We start from the raw sequence: 24,396 nt of genomic DNA, 5'->3' as shown, positions 1-24,396 counted from the left end.
AGATGATGTGGTAGTGGCGTAGTTAAGATGAATATTCTGATACCGAATACTTAAAACAAATACAAAGTGACAAAGTAAAACAACAAAGTATATAATATTCCTTCTCATATTGGCTACGAATTGAGCCAGTTTTAGCGCGACATCCTTTCCATGGTCATCCTTGATCACGGGTGGAATAAGAGAATTATGTCTCACGAACGGTTTATTTGATGTCTTATGTTTTGAAGGGTTTTACGGCGCTTGCAACACATTTAGGTTATATCAGCGCCAGTAAAAAGGAAGAAAATGGGATAGTAAAAAGTTCTAGAACTACAATTAAAGCACCCAAGAAAAAGTAAGACAAAGGGGAACTGGGAACAAATAAGGATCAGATGTAGATTCCAAGAGCATACCACCAATGCAACTAGTTTGAGATCACCTATAAGTCTCATCCAGACACAAGCACAAAATCCAACAAAGAAGAATACACTCAAATGCTTGCATTATACATTAAAAATAACAAATATAATAACACATGACAGAGAGATGATTTACAAGGAAAGAAATATCATCTCCCAAAACAATAACTATGACTATGCATTTGACTGTTTCCCTCCCAGCTAGGATTCCGGCCAGGGCCAGGACAAAACCAAGTAATCTAATGTCAAGACAAAGACAGAAAGCATGTTGGAAAACAGATATAAGACACAGTATGTACCCCCCTGCCCACTATGGGAGGTCAGGATCCCCATCCAGGGTTTATTTGAGCACTAGTCACAGATGATGAAAAATGGCACAAGTTCTCAGACTAACCTTGATCTTCAAAGCGTTTCTGCGGAAGAAGGCCTTGCAAGACTCGCAACTAATAGCATCAAAGTTATAGCCTAAAGCCCGGTCTCCGCACACTCCACAAAACAAAGTCTGCCCATCTTTTGGTTTGGCCCGCCTTTTTTGCTCCTTTTTGCCATGTAGTCTTTTAGTCTGTGATGACATACAAAAGAAAATAGAAATAGTCTTGGTAAACAATTTCAAACCAAACGAAACGCTAAAAGAAATAATAAAGAAAGAAAGAAAGAAATAAAAAATAAAAAAAAATTACAAAAAAAAAAAAAAAACAACAAACAAACAAACAGACAAAAAAACAAACGTTAAAAGAAAACCGCCCCCCCCCCCCCCCCAAAAAAACGAAAATAAAACCAAAAAAACCAAAAAAACCAAAGCAAAATAAAAGTACCACCCCCCCCCCCCCCCCCCAACCGGGTAATAAAAAAAACCTCCAAAAAACCCCATCAAAAACAATGCAGATTTCTACCATTTCCGCACATATTTTCTAATTTTCAACAGAGAGATGGCACACACTTTCAATGCATTAACCATAATCTAGAGAGATGGCAACACACTTTCAATGCATTAACCATAATCTAGAGAGATGGCACACACTTTCAATGCATTAACCATAATCTAGAGAGATGGCACACACTTTCAATGCATTAACCATAATCTAGAGAGATGGCACACACTTTCAATGCATTAACCATAATCTAGAGAGATGGCACACACTTTCAATGCATTAACCATAATCTAGAGAGATGGCACACACTTTCAATGCATTAACCATAATCTAGAGAGATGGCACACACTTTCAATGCATTAACCATAATCTAGAGAGATGGCACACACTTTCAATGCATTAACCATAATCTAGAGAGATGGCACACACTTTCAATGCATTAACCATAATCTAGAGAGATGGCACACACTTTCAATGCATTAACCATAATCTAGAGAGATGGCACACACTTTCAATGCATTAACCATAATCTAGAGAGATGGCACACACTTTCAATGCATTAACCATAATCTAGAGAGATGGCACACACTTTCAATGCATTAACCATAATCTAGAGAGATGGCACACACTTTCAATGCATTAACCATAATCTAGAGAGATGGCACACACTTTCAATGCATTAACCATAATCTAGAGAGATGGCACACACTTTCAATGCATTAACCATAATCTAGAGAGATGGCACACACTTTCAATGCATTAACCATAATCTAGAGAGATGGCACACACTTTCAATGCATTAACCATAATCTAGAGAGATGGCACACACTTTCAATGCATTAACCATAATCTAGAGAGATGGCACACACTTTCAATGCATTAACCATAATCTAGAGAGATGGCACACACTTTCAATGCATTAACCATAATCTAGAGAGATGGCACACACTTTCAATGCATTAACCATAATCTAGAGAGATGGCACACACTTTCAATGCATTAACCATAATCTAGAGAGATGGCACACACTTTCAATGCATTAACCATAATCTAGAGAGATGGCACACACTTTCAATGCATTAACCATAATCTAGAGAGATGGCACACACTTTCAATGCATTAACCATAATCTAGAGAGATGGCACACACTTTCAATGCATTAACCATAATCTAGAGAGATGGCACACACTTTCAATGCATTAACCATAATCTAGAGAGATGGCACACACTTTCAATGCATTAACCATAATCTAGAGAGATGGCACACACTTTCAATGCATTAACCATAATCTAGAGAGATGGCACACACTTTCAATGCATTAACCATAATCTAGAGAGATGGCACACACTTTCAATGCATTAACCATAATCTAGAGAGATGGCACACACTTTCAATGCATTAACCATAATCTAGAGAGATGGCACACACTTTCAATGCATTAACCATAATCTAGAGAGATGGCACACACTTTCAATGCATTAACCATAATCTAGAGAGATGGCACACACTTTCAATGCATTAACCATAATCTAGAGAGATGGCACACACTTTCAATGCATTAACCATAATCTAGAGAGATGGCACACACTTTCAATGCATTAACCATAATCTAGAGAGATGGCACACACTTTCAATGCATTAACCATAATCTAGAGAGATGGCACACACTTTCAATGCATTAACCATAATCTAGAGAGATGGCACACACTTTCAATGCATTAACCATAATCTAGAGAGATGGCACACACTTTCAATGCATTAACCATAATCTAGAGAGATGGCACACACTTTCAATGCATTAACCATAATCTAGAGAGATGGCACACACTTTCAATGCATTAACCATAATCTAGAGAGATGGCACACACTTTCAATGCATTAACCATAATCTAGAGAGATGGCACACACTTTCAATGCATTAACCATAATCTAGAGAGATGGCACACACTTTCAATGCATTAACCATAATCTAGAGAGATGGCACACACTTTCAATGCATTAACCATAATCTAGAGAGATGGCACACACTTTCAATGCATTAACCATAATCTAGAGAGATGGCACACACTTTCAATGCATTAACCATAATCTAGAGAGATGGCACACACTTTCAATGCATTAACCATAATCTAGAGAGATGGCACACACTTTCAATGCATTAACCATAATCTAGAGAGATGGCACACACTTTCAATGCATTAACCATAATCTAGAGAGATGGCACACACTTTCAATGCATTAACCATAATCTAGAGAGATGGCACACACTTTCAATGCATTAACCATAATCTAGAGAGATGGCACACACTTTCAATGCATTAACCATAATCTAGAGAGATGGCACACACTTTCAATGCATTAACCATAATCTAGAGAGATGGCACACACTTTCAATGCATTAACCATAATCTAGAGAGATGGCACACACTTTCAATGCATTAACCATAATCTAGAGAGATGGCACACACTTTCAATGCATTAACCATAATCTAGAGAGATGGCACACACTTTCAATGCATTAACCATAATCTAGAGAGATGGCACACACTTTCAATGCATTAACCATAATCTAGAGAGATGGCACACACTTTCAATGCATTAACCATAATCTAGAGAGATGGCACACACTTTCAATGCATTAACCATAATCTAGAGAGATGGCACACACTTTCAATGCATTAACCATAATCTAGAGAGATGGCACACACTTTCAATGCATTAACCATAATCTAGAGAGATGGCACACACTTTCAATGCATTAACCATAATCTAGAGAGATGGCACACACTTTCTAGCTGGCTACCTATCGTTTTCACCCGTTTTCGTATTTATCTATCTACTCACTTATTAATATACCTATTGATCTAGCCATCAATCCGCTATTCCACCTCTCTCTCTCTCTCTCTCTCTCTCTCTCTCTCTCTCTCTCTCTCTCTCTCTCTCTCTCTCTCTCTCTCTCTCTCTCCTTTCTTTCTCTCTCCACCCAGCTATCTATCCATCCATCCATCCATATATCATTAGATGATTTGATATGCTTAAAAGTAACTCATCTTGAATGAGTGCAACGGTCATTGTGATATTTCCCTTTGCTTGCCACTTCGGACCAGAATTAATGACAATATTCTGAGAGTATTTTTCGGTCCAACTGTGCGTCCAAATAGTGATTATTAAACATTAAAAATACCAACACGGCAGACTCGATACACATTGATCAAAGCGTGCTCTTTCAGCCTTGACAATATTGTACTCATGACTGAAACAGAGCGTTATCGCGGTGGCCAGATAATTTTAAGCATTTTATTACTCATCATTATGATTCTGAAACTATCAACGAATCTTGTAATTAAAAAAAAAGTTGCCAAACTGCAGAATAACATGATCAATGCTAGAAAAAAAAAAGAAAAAAAAAATTAAAATTAAAAAAAAAAAAAAAGAAAAAAAAAAAAAAAAAGAATTTGGCACAAAAACGCTAAACTGTCATCACACGTTCACGTATTTATTTATAGACAAGATATGAAGTGAGTAGAAAAGTGCCAGAAGACAATAGAGAATAAAAATTTTTCGCGGCGGTGGTGGGGTTTGAACCTGCGACCTTATTGGTACGACAACTCCGCCTGGCAGGTGAGAGCGTGGCTCTACCGTGTGAGCTATCCACGAACACAAAAAATATTCGTTTCAAACCCAAGTCATTTCTAGATCCCTCTCTCACCCACTTCTGGGACCGCCGATTCGTTCGCCCACCACCATCGCGAAGTATTTTGACCAGCAGTTAAGCTTAATAGCCAATATTCTCAACACAAACATATAACATAGAAACGATTGAGACATTGAGTATGCTCCGGTGTATGGGTGTGAATTTTTAATTCAGAAAAGTGAGTGGAGCAGGCACTTATGTTGGTAACAACAAGATATGAAGTGAGTAGAAAAGTGCCAGAAGACAATAGAGAATAAAAATTTTTTTCGCGGCGGTGGTGGGGTTTGAACCTGCGACCTTATTGGTACGAAAACTCCGCCTGGCAGGTGAGAGCGTGGCTCTACCGTGTGAGCTATCCACGAACACAAAAATATTCGTTTCAAACCCAAGTCATTTCTAGATCCCTCTCTCACCCACTTCTGGGACCGCCGATTCGTTCGCCCACCACCATCGCGAAGTATTTTGACCAGCAGTTAAGCTTAATAGCCAATATTCTCAACACAAACATATAACATAGAAACGATTGAGACATTGAGTATGCTCCGGTGTATGGGGTGAATTTTTAATTCAGAAAAGTGAGTGGAGCAGGCACTTATGTTGGTAACAACAAGATATGAAGTGAGTAGAAAAGTGCCAGAAGACAATAGAGAATAAAATTTTTTTTTTATTTATAGACTAACCGATTACAACACATGACCCGCCCCGACATGACCTCGCATATGGTAAAACCTTTCTGCACCAGTATCTACTATTCCCAGGTTTCTCTCTCTTCTCTCTCTATGTCTCTATTTCTCTCTTTTATCTTTATGTCTCTCTCTTCTATCTCTATGTCCCTCTTTCTTCAATATCTATGTCTATCACTTCTATCCTTATGTCTCTCTCTTCTCTCTCATTGTCTTCTGTATACGTCTCTCCTCTCTCTCTCTCTCTCTCTCTCTCTCTCTCTCTCTCTCTCTCTCTATCTCTCTCTCTTCTATGTCTTTCTCTCTATATTTACTTCTCACTCTCTCTTCTAATTTTATGTCTCTCTCTCTCTCTTTTCTCTTTACATATCTCTCTTCTGGAAAAAAAAAAAAAAAGGGGGGGGGGGGGGGGGGTGGAGAAGAGCGCAGTGGCCGAGTGATTAAGGCATTGCACTGCGACTTGTAAGGTCCCAGGTTCGAGCCCCGCTTCAGGCACCTTGGTTTTTTTTCCTTGGGCAAGATTATTAACCCCTAATTTGGTCACTTCGAAAACATGGGTGACTACTGTTGACATCAGACATCTTGTTTGTTGGATTATCTATATTCCTCCGCGGAATGCCTTGGCGACGGGATCTTATGATGTCGTGGCGGAAAGGCATATTAAAAAATATCTCTCTTCTATCTATGTATATGAGTGTCTCTCATCTATCTCTATCTCTAGCTTCTTTCCTCCAACCTCCCCTTCTCGCTTTTTGACTTCCCACTCTCTCCTCACCGCTAATTGTTTTATATGATCACACGGAGAAACGCCAAGTTCCGTATAATGATATCTATAAATCCTTTCATGTCTTGTTTTGATTTAAGTAACAAGAAGAACAATGATAATAATAACAGTAATAATACGATAATAACAACAAAAACAACAACAACACAAACAATAATAATAATAATAATAATAATAATAATAATAATAATAATAATAATAATAATAATAATAATAATAATAATAATAATAATAATAATAATAATAATGACGATGATGCTGATGATGATAATAACAATCACGAACTTGCCATTATAGCGGTCAACTTGAAATTATATTTAGCGGAAAACATTGTATAAATATATCAATCTTGTAGTATAGCCGTAACTTAAATTGTATTATGATTAATTAATACCAGTTAAAACCCAGTATGTGTAGTGAGTTATAATTAATAAAGTGTTTTCGCCTGGGACGTATGTAGACGCAACCTATAAAATAACAGAAATCGGTAACTAACTCATGTTACAAACAGAAATTGATAACTCATGTTATTATAAATAAAATATTTCATTCACTCTATTTATACATGTATATATTATTGTATATGTATGTCTGCCTTCCAAATGAATGAATTACATCTACAAACGTGATATCGCTAATACGCGATTAGAACGTATCATTATGTATTTATTTTTATGCATTGATCAAGGAGGGCATTAGGGATCATCCGCCACAGATTACCTCCCTTTGTTGATATTGTACATCTCCTTTCCCCTTCATCTACTTGTTCATCCTCATCCTCATCATCACTTTACATGTACATTCATTAATCAAGCTTCTAGAGAAATCATCCTGAATCAATCACTATAAGGTCAGTTTTTAGAATATCTAACTACTCATCCTTTCCGTTTCTTGGCTACTCTTATTCACTGCTGATAGTAATAATCATTACATTTTTTTTAGGACCCAGAATTCACAATCACCCTCTAAAAAGGAAGATCTTGCCATATAATGCCCCTGCTGTAATTTTGGTTTGAATTTTCTATATTTTTTGTTGGCCCCCACTAGCGTTGCCTGACGATTCCATATGAATGTCCTTTCAGTATAGTTGTCCTTGGCATCGATTCTTATGCTCTCATTGTTAGTTATCTTTCCCCATCCTACTAACCTTAATGTATCCCTGTGTAGGCCTATGGTAATGTAGTAGGCGAAAAACAATACTTAAAAAATAGGCCAAAGTTTATGTACATATAAGCAATCTTTTCGCCCTTTACCGCAAACCTACACGCGGGGTGTGCATTGTGCATATTCATCCACCACTCTCTCGTCTATCACTCTACTCGCGACTGTTGAATGGTTAGAATCATAAGAGGAAAATTCTCTTTCTCTCAACACACACTCACTGTCTCATACTTTATTTTCTTCTCTATACTCCTTCCTCATCTCTCTCTCTCCTCTCTCTCTCTCTCTCTCTCTCTCTCTCTCTCTCTCTCTCTCTCTCTCTCTCTCTCTCTCTCTCCCCTTTTCCCCCTCCTCCTCCTGCTGCTGTTGTTGCTGTTGCACCTCCTTATATCTTCATCTTCCTTCTTCTTATTGTTCTCTACCCTCTCCCTCTTTTTCTTCTCTGCCTCCTCTTCCTTCTTTTTCTTCTTCTCCTTCTCCACCTCCTCATCCTCGTACTGGTGCTGCAGTGTCTTCCCCTCCTCCTTTTCCTCCTAATCCTCCTTCTCGATCAACACCAGCACTAGATTCTTCTTCTACTTCTTCCCCCTGCTGCTCCCCCTCATCCTCCCCTTCCACCACATCCACAACTACCTCCTCCTCATCATCATTCTTCTTCTTCTTCTCCTCTTTCTCATCTTCCTACAGCTGCTGCTTTTCATCCTCTTCCTCCTCCTACTCCTCACCTTCCTCATTCTACTCCGCTTTCTTTTATTTTTCAGGTTAATAAACATTGCAATAGCAGACAGACAAACATGCACATATGCAATTTAATTCTATCATCAATTACTCTCCTCCTCTTCCTTCTTCTTCTTCTTCTTCTTCTTCAATAACCCAAATCTCTCTTCATATTCACCCCATCCTCCTCTTCGTCGCCCTCCCCGCCGTCTTCTTTTTCTCCGTTGTGTAATCAATTTTGTTTCATCGGTCTATTCATATATCTATCTGGCTACCTATCGTTTTCACCGGTTTTCGTATTTATCTATCTACTCGCTTATTAATATACCTATTGATCTAGCCATCAATCCGCTATTCCACCCTCTCTCTCTCTCTCTCTCTCTCTCTCTCTCTCTCTCTCTCTCTCTCTATCTCTTTCTTTCTCTCTCCACCCAGCTATCTATCCATCCATCCATCCATATATCATTAGATGATTTGATATGCTTAACAAGTAACTCATCTTGAATGAGTGCAACGGTCATTGTGATATTTCCCTTTGCTTGCCACTTCGGACCAGAATTAATGACAATATTCTGAGAGTATTTTTCGGTCCAACTGTGCGTCCAAATAGTGATTATTAAACATTAAAAATACCAACACGGCAGACTCGATACACATTGATCAAAGCGTGCTCTTTCAGCCTTGGCATTATTGTACTCATGACTGAAACAGAGCGTTATCGCGGTGGCCAGATCATTTTAAGCATTTTATTACTCATCATTATGATTCTGAAACTATCAACGAATCTTGTAATTTTAAAAAAGTTGCCAAACTGCAGAATAACATGATCAATGCTAGAAAAAAAAAAGAAAAAAAAAGAAGAGAAAAAAAAAAAAAAAAAAGAATGGGGCACTAAACCGCTAAACTGTCATCACACGTATTTATTCATAGAGATTAACATATTACAACACATGGCCCGCCCTGAACTGACACGACCTCGCATATGGTAAAACCTTTCTGCGCTAGTATCTGGTTTCACATCACAATATAAAACAGTAAGTTATTGTTAAAACGATCGTTGGCGATCACACAAGCACACGACTTCCCTTGTTTAATAAAAGGGAGGAAGTTTTAAATCGAACGGATTGTACACTGTACACTTTTGGTTATCTAGATAGTACCTAAACACTTAGAAAGGGAAGTCATAGTTTTCAACGTTGACCTTGGCTTGTGACAAATAGAGCGACAAAAAAATGTCGGATAGTGTGGATCGGATCTGTTTTGTTTTTAAGGGTTTTACGGCGCTTGCAACACAATTAGGTTATATCAGCGCCAGTAAAAAGGAAGATTTGTTGTTGTTAAAAAAGGAAGAAAATGGGATAGTAAAAAGTTATAGAATTATAATTAAAGCACCCAAGAGAAAGTAAGACAAAGGTGAACTGGGAACAAATAGGGATCAGATGTAGATTACAAGAGCATACCACCAATGTACTTAATCTGAGATCACCTATAAGTCTCATCCGGACACAAACATAAAATCCAACAAAGAGGAATACAGTCAAATGCTTACATTATACATTGAAGATAACAAATATAATAATACATAACAGAGAGATGATTTACAAGGAAAAAAAATATCATCTCCGAAAACAATAACTATGCATTTGACTGTTTCCTCCCAGCAAGAACTCCGCCAGGGCCAGGACAAAACCAAGTAATCTCATTCCAAGACAAAGACAGAACGCATGTTGGAAAACAGATATAAGGGGATAGAAGACACAGTATGTACCCCCCCCCCCCCCTGCCCACTATGGGAGGTCAGGAACCCCACCCAGTGGATCGGAGCATTCCAATGTCCAACAGTGTAAGTTTTTACTATTAAATCAGCTGAGCTACGCGTCTCTCTCTCTCTCTCTCTCTCTCTCTCTCTCTCTCTCTCTCTCTCTCTCTCTCTCTCATCGCTATGCCTCTCTATGTGCCCTCTCTCCTCTCTCTCTCTCTCTCTCTCGCTCATTTTCTATGTCTCTCTACTATCTCCATGTCTCTTTTTCTCTCATATCCCTATGTCTGTCTCACTTCTATATCTATGTCTGTCTATTTTCTATCTCCATGTCTCTCTTTTATATCGATATATGCCCTCTCCTCTCTATGTCCCTCTTCTATCCCTATGTCTCTCTCCCGTTATACTATTTCCAGGGTTCTCTCTCTTCTGTCTCTATGTCTCTATCTCTCTCTTTTATCTTTATGTCTCTCTCTTCTATCTCTATGTCCCTCTTTCTTCAATATCTATGTCTATCACTTTTATCCTAATGTCTCTCTCTCAGTGTCTTCTGTATACGTCTCTCTCTCTCTCTCTCTCTCTCTCTCTCTCTCTCTCCTCTCTCTCTCTCTCTCTCTCTCTCTTCTATGTCTTTCTCTCTATATTTACTTCTCACTCTCTCTTCTAATTTTATGTCTCTCTCTCTTTTCTCTTTACATATCTCTCTTCTGGAAAAAAAAAAAAAGGGGGGGGGGGGGGGCGCGCAGTGGCCGAGTGATTAAGGCATTGCACTGCGACATGGAAGGTCCCAGGTTCGAGCCCCGCTTCAGGCACTTTGGTTTTTTTTTCCTTGGGCAAGATTATTAACCCCTAATTTGGTCACTTCGAAAACATGGGTGATTACTGTTGACATCAGACTGGATTTTTTTTCTTTTTCTGGATTGACCAAATCGTAATAAGTACGCTTTTATCGTACTGGTTGGCAGCTATGTAATGTAAAGGAATTAACATGCACTCAAACACATTTGCATACAAGGGGTATTTAAGGGTATTTATAAAAAAATGTTATCCAGATGATACGTCTGTTACGCGTTGAAAATTGAAAAATCTTAAAATGCCCCCTCTTAACGTTTTTATAAGTTATGCGGTGGAAAATCGTTATAACATACACGACTGTTGAAATTTGTTCTGTGTAGTTATTTTGGTATTTAAAGGGGTAATGTACTGTTAATCATTAAACAAAGCCACTCAGATAGAGTAAAAACGCATTGTTCCAAGACAAACCTTTATGATACATCAAGCAAATATATATGCCTGTTAACGCAACTATATCATATGTGACCCTTCGTCTCAAAATGGTATTATGTCGGGATGGACCAGGTGCTAAAAAGTCAACTAACGACAAACTGGTCAAAAATATGAAACGTTGGTATTTAGCACAGTAAAACATGATATTCCTTCTCCTCTATAAAGCAAACAAACTCAACTTAAGTCTGATATTTCTGGCTACAAATTCAATTTTCAGCATCTTAATTATCCCGACTTAATACCGTTTTGAGACGAAGGGTCACATATACGATAAAGTCATTAGTGCATGTCACTACTGGATAATCGAATCTTGTATAGTCAAACAATACACGGTATACTGACCAGCTTTCGTGTGAAGTGATTAACATTACACTATCCGTCCTTATGTATTACATATATAGTAAAATAGTTCGCGAGGACGAGAGACGCATGCGCACAACCAACATGACGTTTACTCTCTAATTAGCCACTCCCACGCCTCGTTCTGAAAAAGTCCGCGAAATTAAAGGGGAGGCAAGAGAAAATCAGCTGATCGTTAAAATAGTAACAGAAAAGTGGAGGTGCTCGACAATGAATGCAAGAAAGACATTTAAAACGCCGTAAAAATGTTTAAAAATCACTTAATGTTATACGAGTAATTACCATCCATAACAACCTGTCAAATTCACACATGTAAGATGCCAAGCCAAAATTAATAATAAAATAATAAAGAACACGATTGACTGTTGACTACACATGCATACGAGTACCAGAAATATTTTGTAAACAATGTAACACAATATAATGTGTAAGTTTCAAAGCAAATGCAACCACAAATAACATCAAAGAACAATGTGGGACTACTGTTTTAATTTCATAAAACCAAACGCATATTTTCTGCCCCCGATATTGAACGTGTAGTTAGTATGTATCGTACAAACAACATTCGTTTAGACAGGTAGTCGGGATTCTAGCGCCAGTTTTATTTGGGCAACCGTGATTGGGATTTCACTCAATGCACTTATTATTATTATTATTATTATTATTATTATTATTATTATTATTATTATTATTATTATTATTATTATTATTATTATTATTATTATTATTATTATATAATATTATTATTAATAATAATAATAATAATAATAATAATAATAATAATAATAAATAATAATAATAATAATAATAATAATAATAATAATAATAATAATAATAATAATAATAATAAAATAATAATAATAATAATAATAAGCAGTTGAAAGCAGTCTTTGGTGTATAAGTGCATATGTACATTATTTCTTATAATAAATGCTTCAAAACAAAACAAAACAAAACTAAAAAAATAAAAATAAAGAATAAATGAATAAAAATATCTATTTGGGCATTTACTTACATTAATAGTCTTGAAAATCACAATCACAATCCATGAAAATTAAATATCCCATAATCCGAAGAAGACATGAATTTAATCCAAAATCCAACACAGGAATGTATTTTAATAGGAGACAGATATCCTATTAAAACTATAGCATTACTTGCAAACAACAATACCCCACTCTGCGTTTAACGGGCTTGTGGCCGTCACATTGTAAATTGTGACCGCATTAGGGTAATCGGTGTCCTAAAGACTGACATACTGACATACAATCAATGAGAACTATAAAGAATCCATTCTAGAATTCAACTACAAACTGAAAAGCATGATAAATATCACTCTATCAAATAATTTTCTTTGCACAGGTTCACTCACACTCTCCTTTATTGCAAAACATTGATAAGTGAGAAAAAAGTTTGTATTTCAATTATAAACTTAATCACATAATCTAAATGATGGAGAATAAAAACAGCTAATTATAAAAAATTTCACAGATCAAGTTATCTATTTGAACTCCGCATATTTAGCTTAATTACTCAATGACCATAAATTTCTTAAAACTGCATTGTTTCATTTAAACAAGACATGACGCTTATGCCTGGACGGGTATTCACAACTTCTGCATTTGCATTCCACTTTTGAATCGAATTAATCTCTATCTTGTCCGTTTATTTGCAAAGTTTCTGCACTTTATAAATAAGACCATAACGCTTATGTCTGGACCGGGTATTCACAACTTCTGCATTTGCATTCCACTTTCGAATCGAATTAATCTCTATCTTATCCGTTTATTTGCAAAGTTTCTGCACTTTATAAATAAGACCATAACGCTTATGTCTGGACTGGGTATTCGCAAATTTTCCTATTGTGTTCCACTTTTCGAATCGAAATAACATCTAGTCTATCCGTTTATTTGCAAAGTTTCTGCACTTTATAAATAAGACCATAACGCTTATGTCTGGACTGGGCATTCGCAAATTCTGCTTATGTGTTCCACTTTTCGAATCGAATTAATCTCTATTTTATCCGTTTATTTGCAAAGTTTCTGCATTTTATAAATAAGACCACGACACTTATGTGTTAGATTGTTCGCAAATTCTGCCTTTGTGTTCCACTGTTCGATTAGAATTAATCTCTATTTTATCCGTTTATTTGAAAAGATTCTGCACTTTATAAATAAGACCATAACGCTTATGTCTGGACTGGGTATTCGCCAATTTTCCTATTGTGTTCCACTTTCGAATCGAAATAACATCTAGTCTATCCGTTTATTTGCAAAGTTTCTGCACTTTATAAATAAGACCATAACGCTTATGTCTGGACCGGGCATTCGCAAATTCTGCTTATGTGTTCCACTTTTCGAATCGAATTAATCTCTATTTTATCCGTTTATTTGCAAAGATTCTGCACTTTATAAATAAGACCATAACGCTTATGTCTGGACTGGGTATTCGCAAATTTTCCTATTGTGTTCCACTTTTCGAATCGAAATAACATCTAGTCTATCCGTTTATTTGCAAAGTTTCTGCATTTTATAAATAAGACCACGACACTTATGTGTTAGATTGTTCGCAAATTCTGCCTTTGTGTTCCACTGTTCGATTAGAATTAATCTCTATTTTATCCGTTTATTTGAAAAGATTCTGCACTTTATAAATAAGACCATAACGCTTATGTCTGGACTGGGTATTCGCAAATTTTCCTATTGTGTTCCACTTTTCGAATCGAAATAACATCTAGTCTATCCGTTTATTTGCAAAGTTTCTGCACTTTATAAATAAGACCATAACGCTTATGTCTGGACCGGGCATTCGCAAATTCTGCTTATGTGTTCCACTTTTCGAATTGAATTAATCTCTATTTTATCCGTTTATTTGCAAAGTTTCTGCATTTTATAAATAAGACCACGACACGTATGTGTTAGATTGTTCGCAAATTCTGCCTTTGTGTTCCACTGTTCGATTAGAATTAATCTCTATTTTATCCATTTATTTGAAAAGATTCTGCACTTTATAAATAAGACCATAACGCTTATGTCTGGACTGGGTATTCGCAAATTTTCCTATTGTGTTCCACTTTTCGAATCGAAATAACATCTAGTCTATCCGTTTATTTGCAAAGTTTCTGCACTTTATAAATAAGACCATAACGCTTATGTCTGGACCGGGCATTCGCAAATTCTGCTTATGTGTTCCACTTTTCGAATCGAATTAATCTCTATTTTATCCGTTTATTTGCAAAGATTCTGCACTTTATAAATAAGACCATAACGCTTATGTCTGGACTGGGTATTCGCAAATTTTCCTATTGTGTCCACTTTTCGAATCGAAATAACATCTAGTCTATCCGTTTATTTGCTAAGTTTCTGCATTTTATAAATAAGACCACGACACTTATGTGTTAGATTGTTCGCAAATTCTGCCTTTGTGTTCCACTGTTCGATTAGAATTAATCTCTATTTTATCCGTTTATTTGAAAAGATTCTGCATTTTATAAATAATAATAATTGTTCAAAATTTTACCTCACACCCGATATTACAAGTACAAGTGAGCCAGGTGATGAAGATTGTCAAACAGTGTGACAGATGAAATAGGAGAGAGAGAGAGAGAGAGAGAGAAGAGAGAGAGAGAGAGAGAGAAGAGAGAGAGAGAGAGAGGGAGAGGAGAGAGAGAGAGAGAGAGAGAGAGAGAAGAGAGGATGAAGAGAGAGATTCGTTTTTTGTTCAAAATTTCTCTCTCTCTCTCTCTCTCATATTGCACAAGGTTGTACTATTTTACTATTTATCAAGAACAGCCAAGGTGGCAACCCAGTCTCTGTATAAACTAAGCAAGATGGCAACAGGGACCTCGCTCCTTATCCAATGCCGAAGCTTTAATTTGAGTCAAACGGTTTGGTTAAAAAAAAACACCCAAAATAAGTTCGTGTTGTGATGGAAGTTGAAGTCGGCTTATTATAAAAATCGTTTATGGTCTGTTTGGATTACCGTTTTTAAATAGAAAAGGTGAATATAACATAAACTTGAAGAATAGGCAAGCTAAATGAAAATTAAATTGACTGATTAAATGAGTACGCGAGGCTGAGTTGCGAACGACTACTGGGTTCCGACATTCCGATCCCAATGTCATTCAATGGTCACCGTACCGTGTTACTGTCTACACACTACACTGCATTGTTAGTGACTGGTCATGTCTTTTTTGTTTGTATGTTTTACGCAAGCTTAATAAAAATTAAATTGACTGATTAAATGAATACGTGAGGCAGAGTTGCGAACGACTCATGGGTTCCGACATTCCGACCCCAATGTCAGTGTCAGTCATGTTCACCGTACTGTGTTACTGTGTTAAAATTTTTTTTATTCTCTATTGTCTTCTGGCACTTTTCTACTCACTTCATATCTTGTTGTTACCAACATAAGTGCCTGCTCCACTCACTTTTCTGAATTAAAAATTCACCCCATACACCGGAGCATACTCAATGTCTCAATCGTTTCTATGTTATATGTTTGTGATGAGGAATATTGGCTATTAAGCTTAACTGCTGGTCAAAATTATTTCGCGATGGTGGTGAACGAATCGGCGATCTCAAGAAGTGGGTGAGAGAGGGATCTAGAAATGACTTTGGGTTTTGAAACGAATATTTTTGTGTTCGTGGATAGCTCACACGGTAGAGCCACGCTCTCACCTGCCAGGCGGAGTTGTCGTACCAATAAGGTCGCAGGTTCAAACCCCACCACAGCCGCGAAAAAAATTTTTATTCTCTATTGTCTTCTGGCACTTTTCTACTCACTTCATATCTTGTTGTTACCAACATAAGTGCCTGCTCCACTCACTTTTCTGAATTAAAAATTCACCCCATACACCGGAGCATACTCAATGTCTCAATCGTTTCTATGTTATATGTTTGTGATGAGAATATTGGCTATTAAGCTTAACTGCTGGTCAAAATTATTTCGCGATGGTGGTGAACGAATCGGCGATCTCAAGAAGTGGGTGAGAGAGGGATCTAGAAATGACTTTGGGTTTGAAACGAATATTTTTGTGTTCGTGGATAGCTCACACGGTAGAGCCACGCTCTCACCTGCCAGGCGGAGTTGTCGTACCAATAAGGTCGCAGGTTCAAACCCCACCACCGCCGCGAAAAAATTTTTATTCTCTATTGTCTTCTGGCACTTTTCTATTCACTTCATATCTCTTTGTGTTACTGTCTACACACTACACGGCATTGTTAGTGACTGGTCATGCCTGTTTTGTTTGTATGTTTCTTTTAATATGGGTCAATTTACAAAGAATAATAATAGAAATGTTCAAAACAAAAACTAGATTCACTATTACGTGCCTGTAATGAAGTGCTTTCCACAAACCGTGAGCCAGAATGATGGTGGAGGTAATGGCAACCATGTGGGTTTGTTATTGCTTCCTGCCTCCGTCAACCCACGCATCCAGTTGCGTAACCCACGCTGAATCTGACCACTTTTCCGCCGGTGACGTCACAGACTATGGGTGACGTCCAATCAAGGGACGCTACTCTTCAGCTAATCTCATTCCCTATAGTCGTATATTACGAAAGATTTGGAGGTTTAAAAGCGGTTGCAAGACCTTAGGTAATTTAAGTGTCTTGAAAAGAAAGATGGTACACAACAAAGACAGTTAGAAAGATTATACTCTGTGCCTAGCCTATGACCATCAGAACTCTCAAATATTGGAAAACACCCAGGTGATTCATGAACGAAATCGACCACCCAGAGAGATGGTTAACTGTATCATCGTTTACAAAAACACCCCCAAAACAAGCAAACAAAACAAACACACACAGCACACACACACACACACACACACACACACACACACACACACAAAGACACACATGCGCGCGCGCGACCAATAGACAGGTAGATAACCACGCCTCTCGGACAATCGTCATAATGTAAACAATGGCAGTGATTGGTAGACACAGCAACCTACACATGTTTTACTATCGATGGTTTGTGCTTAAGTAAAATACTCACTGTTCTACCGCTTGATCAATAGAAGCAACACAGAAAATTATGTGCCTAGCCTATGACCATCAGAACTCTCAAATATTGGAAAGGAAGTGGTTATTCAGTATCAGATACTGAATAGTGCTTTTCCACTATTCAGTATCCACAAGGAACTCTTTTTTATAGAGAGAGTGAAAAGTGCGACAATCTCGGTTGAATGTAAATAAACTGCTGACCTCCTTCCAGATTGAACATGTACAGTAACTGACAGCCCGATTCAAAGTTGTAAAAATATTTTGATCGTAATTTTTAAATTTCTGCTATTGTGCAATTAACATATCTAGTTCAAAATATCAAAGTAAGAGTGGCATTCAAATACATTTTTAAATGTCTAAATAGACATGATTAAATGTCACTAAATGTTAAGTGACACCATGGCTTGGTGGATATAAGCTGTTTGACTCTGAGCTTAAGGTTAGAGAGTTCAAATCCCGGCTGGGATAACTTTTTTTTTTTTTTCCCCAATATTTTAAAAATTCCTTCTGTCTATTGATATTTTTTAAACTTTTGTTTTAATAATTTTATTTGCTTGTAATATGCTTTGATGTTGATATTATACTATTATTATTATTGTAATCGTCATCATCATCATTATTATTATTATGTTTATTATTTTTTTAAATCAAGTAGTTGGAGTAATTTAATCAGTTATCGATTTATTACGAATATCTTTTATGTGTTATAATCTCGTTGTTGTTTTTCATTGATGTGCTCTTCTATTGTTTGTTACTTTTTAAAATCTTGCTTTTTTCTCTTTGTCTCATTTGTTGTTGTTGTTGTTGTTGTTGTTTGTTTGTTTGTTTGTTTGTTTGTTTGGTCATCTAAGACAAACCCGATTCATTATAAATATGTGGCCAGACTTTCTGCCATTTTTAATTGAGCGATGTACTTCCGTGAATTAATTGCCGTATTATATTAAAATTTACGTAATAATAATAATAATAATAATAATAATAATAATAATAATAATAATAATAAATAATAATAATGATAATAACAATAATAATAATAATAATAATAATAATAATAATAATGATAATAACAATAATAATAATAATAATAATAATAATAATAATAATAATAATAATAATAATATAATAATAATAATAATAATAATAATAATAATAATAATAATTTAAATAGATACTAAATATTAGACTACAATTGACATCTATTTACTGAATACACGTGGTATTTTTAGAGGTGTTTCTTTTTTTACGAAACACGCCAGGAAGTAGGCAACAGTGGGGAGTGAACCTGGGACTGGGTTTCGTAAAAAAAAAGCAATTACTTTTTTTTACGAAACCCGACAATATCCGACAAAGTTATGGAAAGAAAGTAGGCAACAGTGGGGGAGTGAACCCGAGACTCAGGGAAGTGTACACTATTGGGGAGTAAACCTAAGTCTATGTTTTTCGACAGCTTTTGGCGGGTTTCGTAAAAATGTAATTGCTTCATTCTCGTCTAGTACCCACCTCCCATAGTCCGGCTTCATTTCTCACTGGTATCCATCTTCCATAGTCCCAGGTTCATTTCCACTGTTAACCTCTTCTCACAGTCCCAGGTTCACTCCCAACCGGTGTGCACTTCCCTGAGTCCCGGTTCATTGCCCAATGGTGCCCACTTCCCATAACTTTTGACAATATCGGTATGTTTTGAAATAAAAGTACATTCTGAGCTCCCTGTCCACTGGTATGAACCTCTCGCAGTCCCAGGTTCAATCCTCATCGGTGTCCGAATCCCAGATTCACTCCCCACTGCTGCGTGCTTCCATAACTTTGTCGGGTTTTGGCGGGTTCCGATAAAAAATAATTCCCCCTCTCCCTTGGTCATGCTTTTTTACAAAATCCAGAGTCCCAGGTTCACTCCCCACAAGTGTACACTTCCCTGAATCACAGGATCACCCCCCCCCACTGTTGCCTACTTCAATAACTTTGTCGGATATTGCCAGGTTTGTCGGGTTTCGAAAAAAAAGTAATTGCTTTTATATGAAACTCGCTGAAACCCGCCGAAAACCAGAGTCTCAGGTTCACTCCCTACTGGTGTACACATCCATGAATCTCAAGTTAACCCTCCAATGTTGCCTACTTCCCATAACTTTGTCAGATATTGCAGGGTTTCGTAAAAGGTAATTCCTTTTATGTGAAACTTGCTGAAACCCGCCAAAAACCAGAGTCTCAGGTTCACTCCTCACAGGTGTACACTTCCATGAATCTCAGGTTCACTCCCACTGTTGCCTCACTTCCCATAACTTTGTCGGATATTGCCGGGTTTCGTAAAAAAAGCAATTGCTTTTATATGAAACTCGCTGAAACCCGCTGAAAACCAGAGTCTCAGGTTCACTCCCCACTGGTGTATACTTCTATGAATCTCAGGTTCACTCCCCACTGTTGCCTACTTCAATAACTTTGTCAGATATTGCCAGGTTTCGTCGGGTTTCGTAAAAAAGTAATTGCTTTTATGTGAAACTCGCTGAAACCCGCCGAAAACCAGAGTCTCAGGTTCACTCCCCACTGGTGTACACTTCCATGAATCTCAGGTTCACTCCCCACTGTTGCCTTCTTCCCATAACTTTGTCGGATATTGCCGCGTTTCATAAAAAGGTAATTGCTTTTATGTGAAACTCGCTGAAACCCGCCAAAAACCATAGTCTCAGGTTCACTCCCCACTGGTGTACACTTCCCTAAGCTCAGGTTCACTCCCCACTGTTGCCTACTTCCCACAACTTTGTCGGATATTGCCGGGTTTCGTAAAAAAAGCAATTGCTTTTATATGAAACTCGCTGAAACCCGCTGAAAACCAGAGTCTCAGGTTCACTCCCCGCTAGTGTATACTTCTATGAATCTCAGGTTCACTCCCCACTGTTGCCTACTTCAATAACTTTGTTGGATATTGCCAGGTTTCGTCGGGTATGGTAAAAAAGTAATTGCTTTTATGTGAAACTCGCTGAAACCCGCAGAAAACCATAGTCTCAGGTTCACTCCCCATTGGTGTACACTTCCCTTAGTCTCACGTTCACTCCCATTATTTGCCTACTTTCCATAACTTTGCCCCATTTTGTTGGGATTTGGCGCGTTTCGTAAACAAAAAGTAATTGCTTTTTTTTTTCCTCCAAAACTCACCGAAAACCAGTCCCAGGTTCACTCCCACTAGTGTACACTTCCCCGAATCTCAGGTTCACTCCCCACTGTTGCCTACTACCCATAACTTTCTCGGATATTGCCAGGTTTCGTGAAATTATCTGAAGCCCGCCGAAAACCATAGTCTCAGGTTCACTCCCCACTAGTGTAATACTTCTATGAATCTCAGGTTCACTCCCCACTGTTGCCTACTTCAATAACTTTGTCGGATATTGCCAGGTTTCGTTGGGTTTGGTAAAAAAGTAATTGCTTTTATGTGAAACTCGCTGAAACACACAGAAAACCATAGTCTCAGGTTCACTCCCATTGGTGTACACTTCCCTTAGTCTCACGTTCACTCCCCATTATTTGCCTACTTTCCATAACTTTGCCCCATTTTGTTGGGATTTGGCGCATTTCGTAAACAAAAAGTAATTGCTTTTTTTTTCCTCCAAAACTCACCGAAAACCAGTCCCAGGTTCACTCCCCACTAGTGTACACTTCCCGAATCTCAGGTTCACTCCCCACTGTTGCCTACTACCCATAACTTTCTCGGATATTGCCAGGTTTCGTCGGGTTTCATAAAAATGTAATTGCTTTTATATTAAATTATCTGAAGCCCGCCGAAAACCATAGTCTCAGGTTCACTCCCCACTGGTGTACACTTCACTGTCTCAGGTTCAGTCCCACGCTTTGCCTACTTTCCACAAGTTTGCCGCATATTGTCGGTTTCGTAAAAAAATAACCCCCCCCCCCCCCCCATTTTGTTACTGCTGTTTTACAAAACCCAGAGTCCCAGGTTCACTTCCCACTGGTGTACACTTCCCTGGTTCTCAGGTTCATCCCTCCCTCCCCCCCCCCCCCTCCCTTACACACTCACACACACACACACACGCTGCTGCCTAACTGCCATAACTTTGTCGGATATTGCCAGGTGTCGTCGGGTTTCGTAAAAAAGTAATTGCTTTTTATTACGAAACCCGCCGAAACCCAGTCCCAGGTTCACTCCCCACAGGCGTACACTCCTCTGAGTCCCAGATTCACTCCCACAGCTGCCCTCTTTGTCAGGTTTCGGAAAAAAACAACAACACCGTATTATAGTGCAAAACCACTATTCAGTGTCAGATACTGAATAGTACAAAACCACTATTCAGTATCAGATACTGAATAGTACAAAACCACTATTAAGTATCAGATACTGAATAGTGGAAAACCGCTATTCAGTATCTGATACTGAATAGTGCAAAACCACTATTCAGTATCAGATACTGAATAGTGCTAGCCTATTGGAAAACACCCAGGTGATTCATGAACGAAATCGACCACCCAGAGAGAGAGGGTTAACTGTATCATCGTTTACAAAAACACCGCCAAAACAAGCAAACAAAACAAACACACACACACACACACACACACACAGCACACACACACACGCGCGCGCGCGCGCGCGCGACCAATTGACAGGTAGATAACCACGCCTCTCGGACAATCGTCATAATGTAAACAATGGCAGTGATTGGTAGACTCAGCAAACTACACATGTTTTACTATCGATGGTTTGTGCTTAAGTAAAATACTCACTCTTCTACCGCTTGATCAATAGAAGCAACACAAAATTATGTGTAAACCTAAACGTTTATAATCTGATCAAGAAAATCGTGCGGTAACTAGTCACTTATTTGGCAGTATGAAAACAATAACAATGATTATAGAGGGTTCGATTCCATTCACGTTACTGTTTATAAACAACCAACTATGTTTGTCCGAGCACGTGTGAGGGTGTGTCACAAATTTCATGTTTTGGTTGGTCAAAAATCTTCTGGTCAATACTCTTCAACAGTCGTAACGTCACTTCCTTCCAAATGACGCATGGTAACTTTGTAACACTGGATCTAAACTATCGGAACAATGGCGGACGCCCGTATGAAATATTTCTCCGGCGAGCATAAAAGCGTATCCAGAGGGAAAAACCCATAAATTTGATCTTGTTTTGAGTTTTACACATTCTGATCACAAGGCATATGAAAAGTTCTAGCCAGCATGAAGAATAAAAAGTAAGGACTTTCTTTGTTAAGAACCAAGATGGCCGCCGTTGCATCAGACTACTGAATCCAATTATTTCACTCACAGACAGAAGGTCGTGGGGGTGGGGTGGGGGTGTCATATAACCTATCTTACGGATGCCTATATCAATGTGCCTATGCATAACCGAATCTTGCAAAATACAAAACAAAAACAAAACAACCCCACCCATTAAAAACAAAAAAGAAAAACAAACAAAAAAAAACAAAAAAAAACCCAAAAAAACACCTGTTGCTGTGCCCGGGGAACTCTATGTAACCAAGTTACATATCTAACAAAACCAAAGTGAACCCTTCAGCAAGATGGTGCTGCATCCCATGTAAGCAAAAGAACACAAGCTTTCCTTCGAGTAAGAATATTCATTTCATGGAGAAAGACAACTACCCGCCTCCTTGTAAGTTTTCAGTGATATAGATAGTATGCGCTTGGCTAAGAAGCTCATAACATTGCCATCCGGAAGTATAACGGATCAACACACAAAACTGTGTGTATCCATGAAAGTTTATAGTCAGGTTAATACAGTTCAGTGAGCATTACTCATAAACGCGGATGGCCAAAAACAATAACAAACACCTGAGTGACGTCATCTTCGAACTATCTATAGATAGAATGCGCTTGGCCAAGGAGTTCACATCATTGCCATCCGGAAGTATAACGGACCAACACACAAACTCTGTGTAAACATGAACTTTTATAGTCTTGTTAATACAGTTTAGTGAGAACAACTCACAAACGCGGATGGCAAAAACAATAACAAAGGCCTGAGTGACGTCATCTGCATACTATCTATACTCCTCATTTTGACAATTTTTACATGTCTATTCAATATTGTTATCAGTTTTCAAGACAGAAAGCTACGCCTCTCGCTTTTAAAAAGTAATGGGAGCGATCTATATTCATGTTTTCGTCCAACCAGGTCAACAATCACATGATTTGCTGATGTCCAACGATTGGATATTTCTTTTAAAATGTAAACGCGCTGCTTTGTTTACAAAAGTTATAAACAAATTCATGTGTCAGGCTGAATCAAAATAACCAATCGTGATGTTAGATATTAAAAAAACTGTGAACACTCTTCACTAACAATGGGACCAATGACTTGAGCACATGGAAATTTAAATGTAGATCATGCCCATTGTAACAGATGTTTATGTCAAGTGTGTACAAAGTGTACAATTTGAGGTGTCATTTTGCACGCTGGAAGACAATGTTAGTGAGTAAAGCACATGAATCTCGTGACATTTAAACCACTAGCTAAAGTTCTGAGGAGTCCAGTGATCGTACTCAAAACAACAGTCACTGTGTGAAGATAGTATGCGCTTGGCTAAGAAGCTCATAACATTGCCATCCGGAAGTATAATATCCATGAACGTTAAAAGTCGGGTTAATACAGTTCAGTGAGCATTACTCATAAACGCGGATGGCAAAAAACAATAACAAAGA

General features: G+C 37.8%; 1 protein-coding gene across 1 annotated transcript in view; it reads right to left on the bottom strand.

Moving 5' to 3' along the window:
- The window catches only part of LOC144966173 (vitamin D3 receptor-like), a 93,026-nt gene that overhangs the window by 21,325 nt on the left and 47,305 nt on the right, over nt 1-24,396 (bottom strand). Inside the window, exon 3 of the mRNA XM_078902312.1 lies at nt 793-960. Within this exon, the coding sequence (XP_078758438.1) occupies nt 793-960 (168 nt within the window). The remainder of the gene's footprint in view (nt 1-792; nt 961-24,396) is intronic.

This window comes from Berghia stephanieae, chromosome 2 (assembly GCF_034508935.2).
Source record: "Berghia stephanieae isolate SIO BIC M18660-M18661 chromosome 2, UCSD_Bste_1.3, whole genome shotgun sequence".
Taxonomy (NCBI): Eukaryota; Metazoa; Mollusca; class Gastropoda; order Nudibranchia; family Aeolidiidae; genus Berghia; species Berghia stephanieae.
The sequence above is the reverse complement of the archived record's forward strand: the minus strand, read 5'-3'. Positions and strand labels throughout refer to the sequence as shown.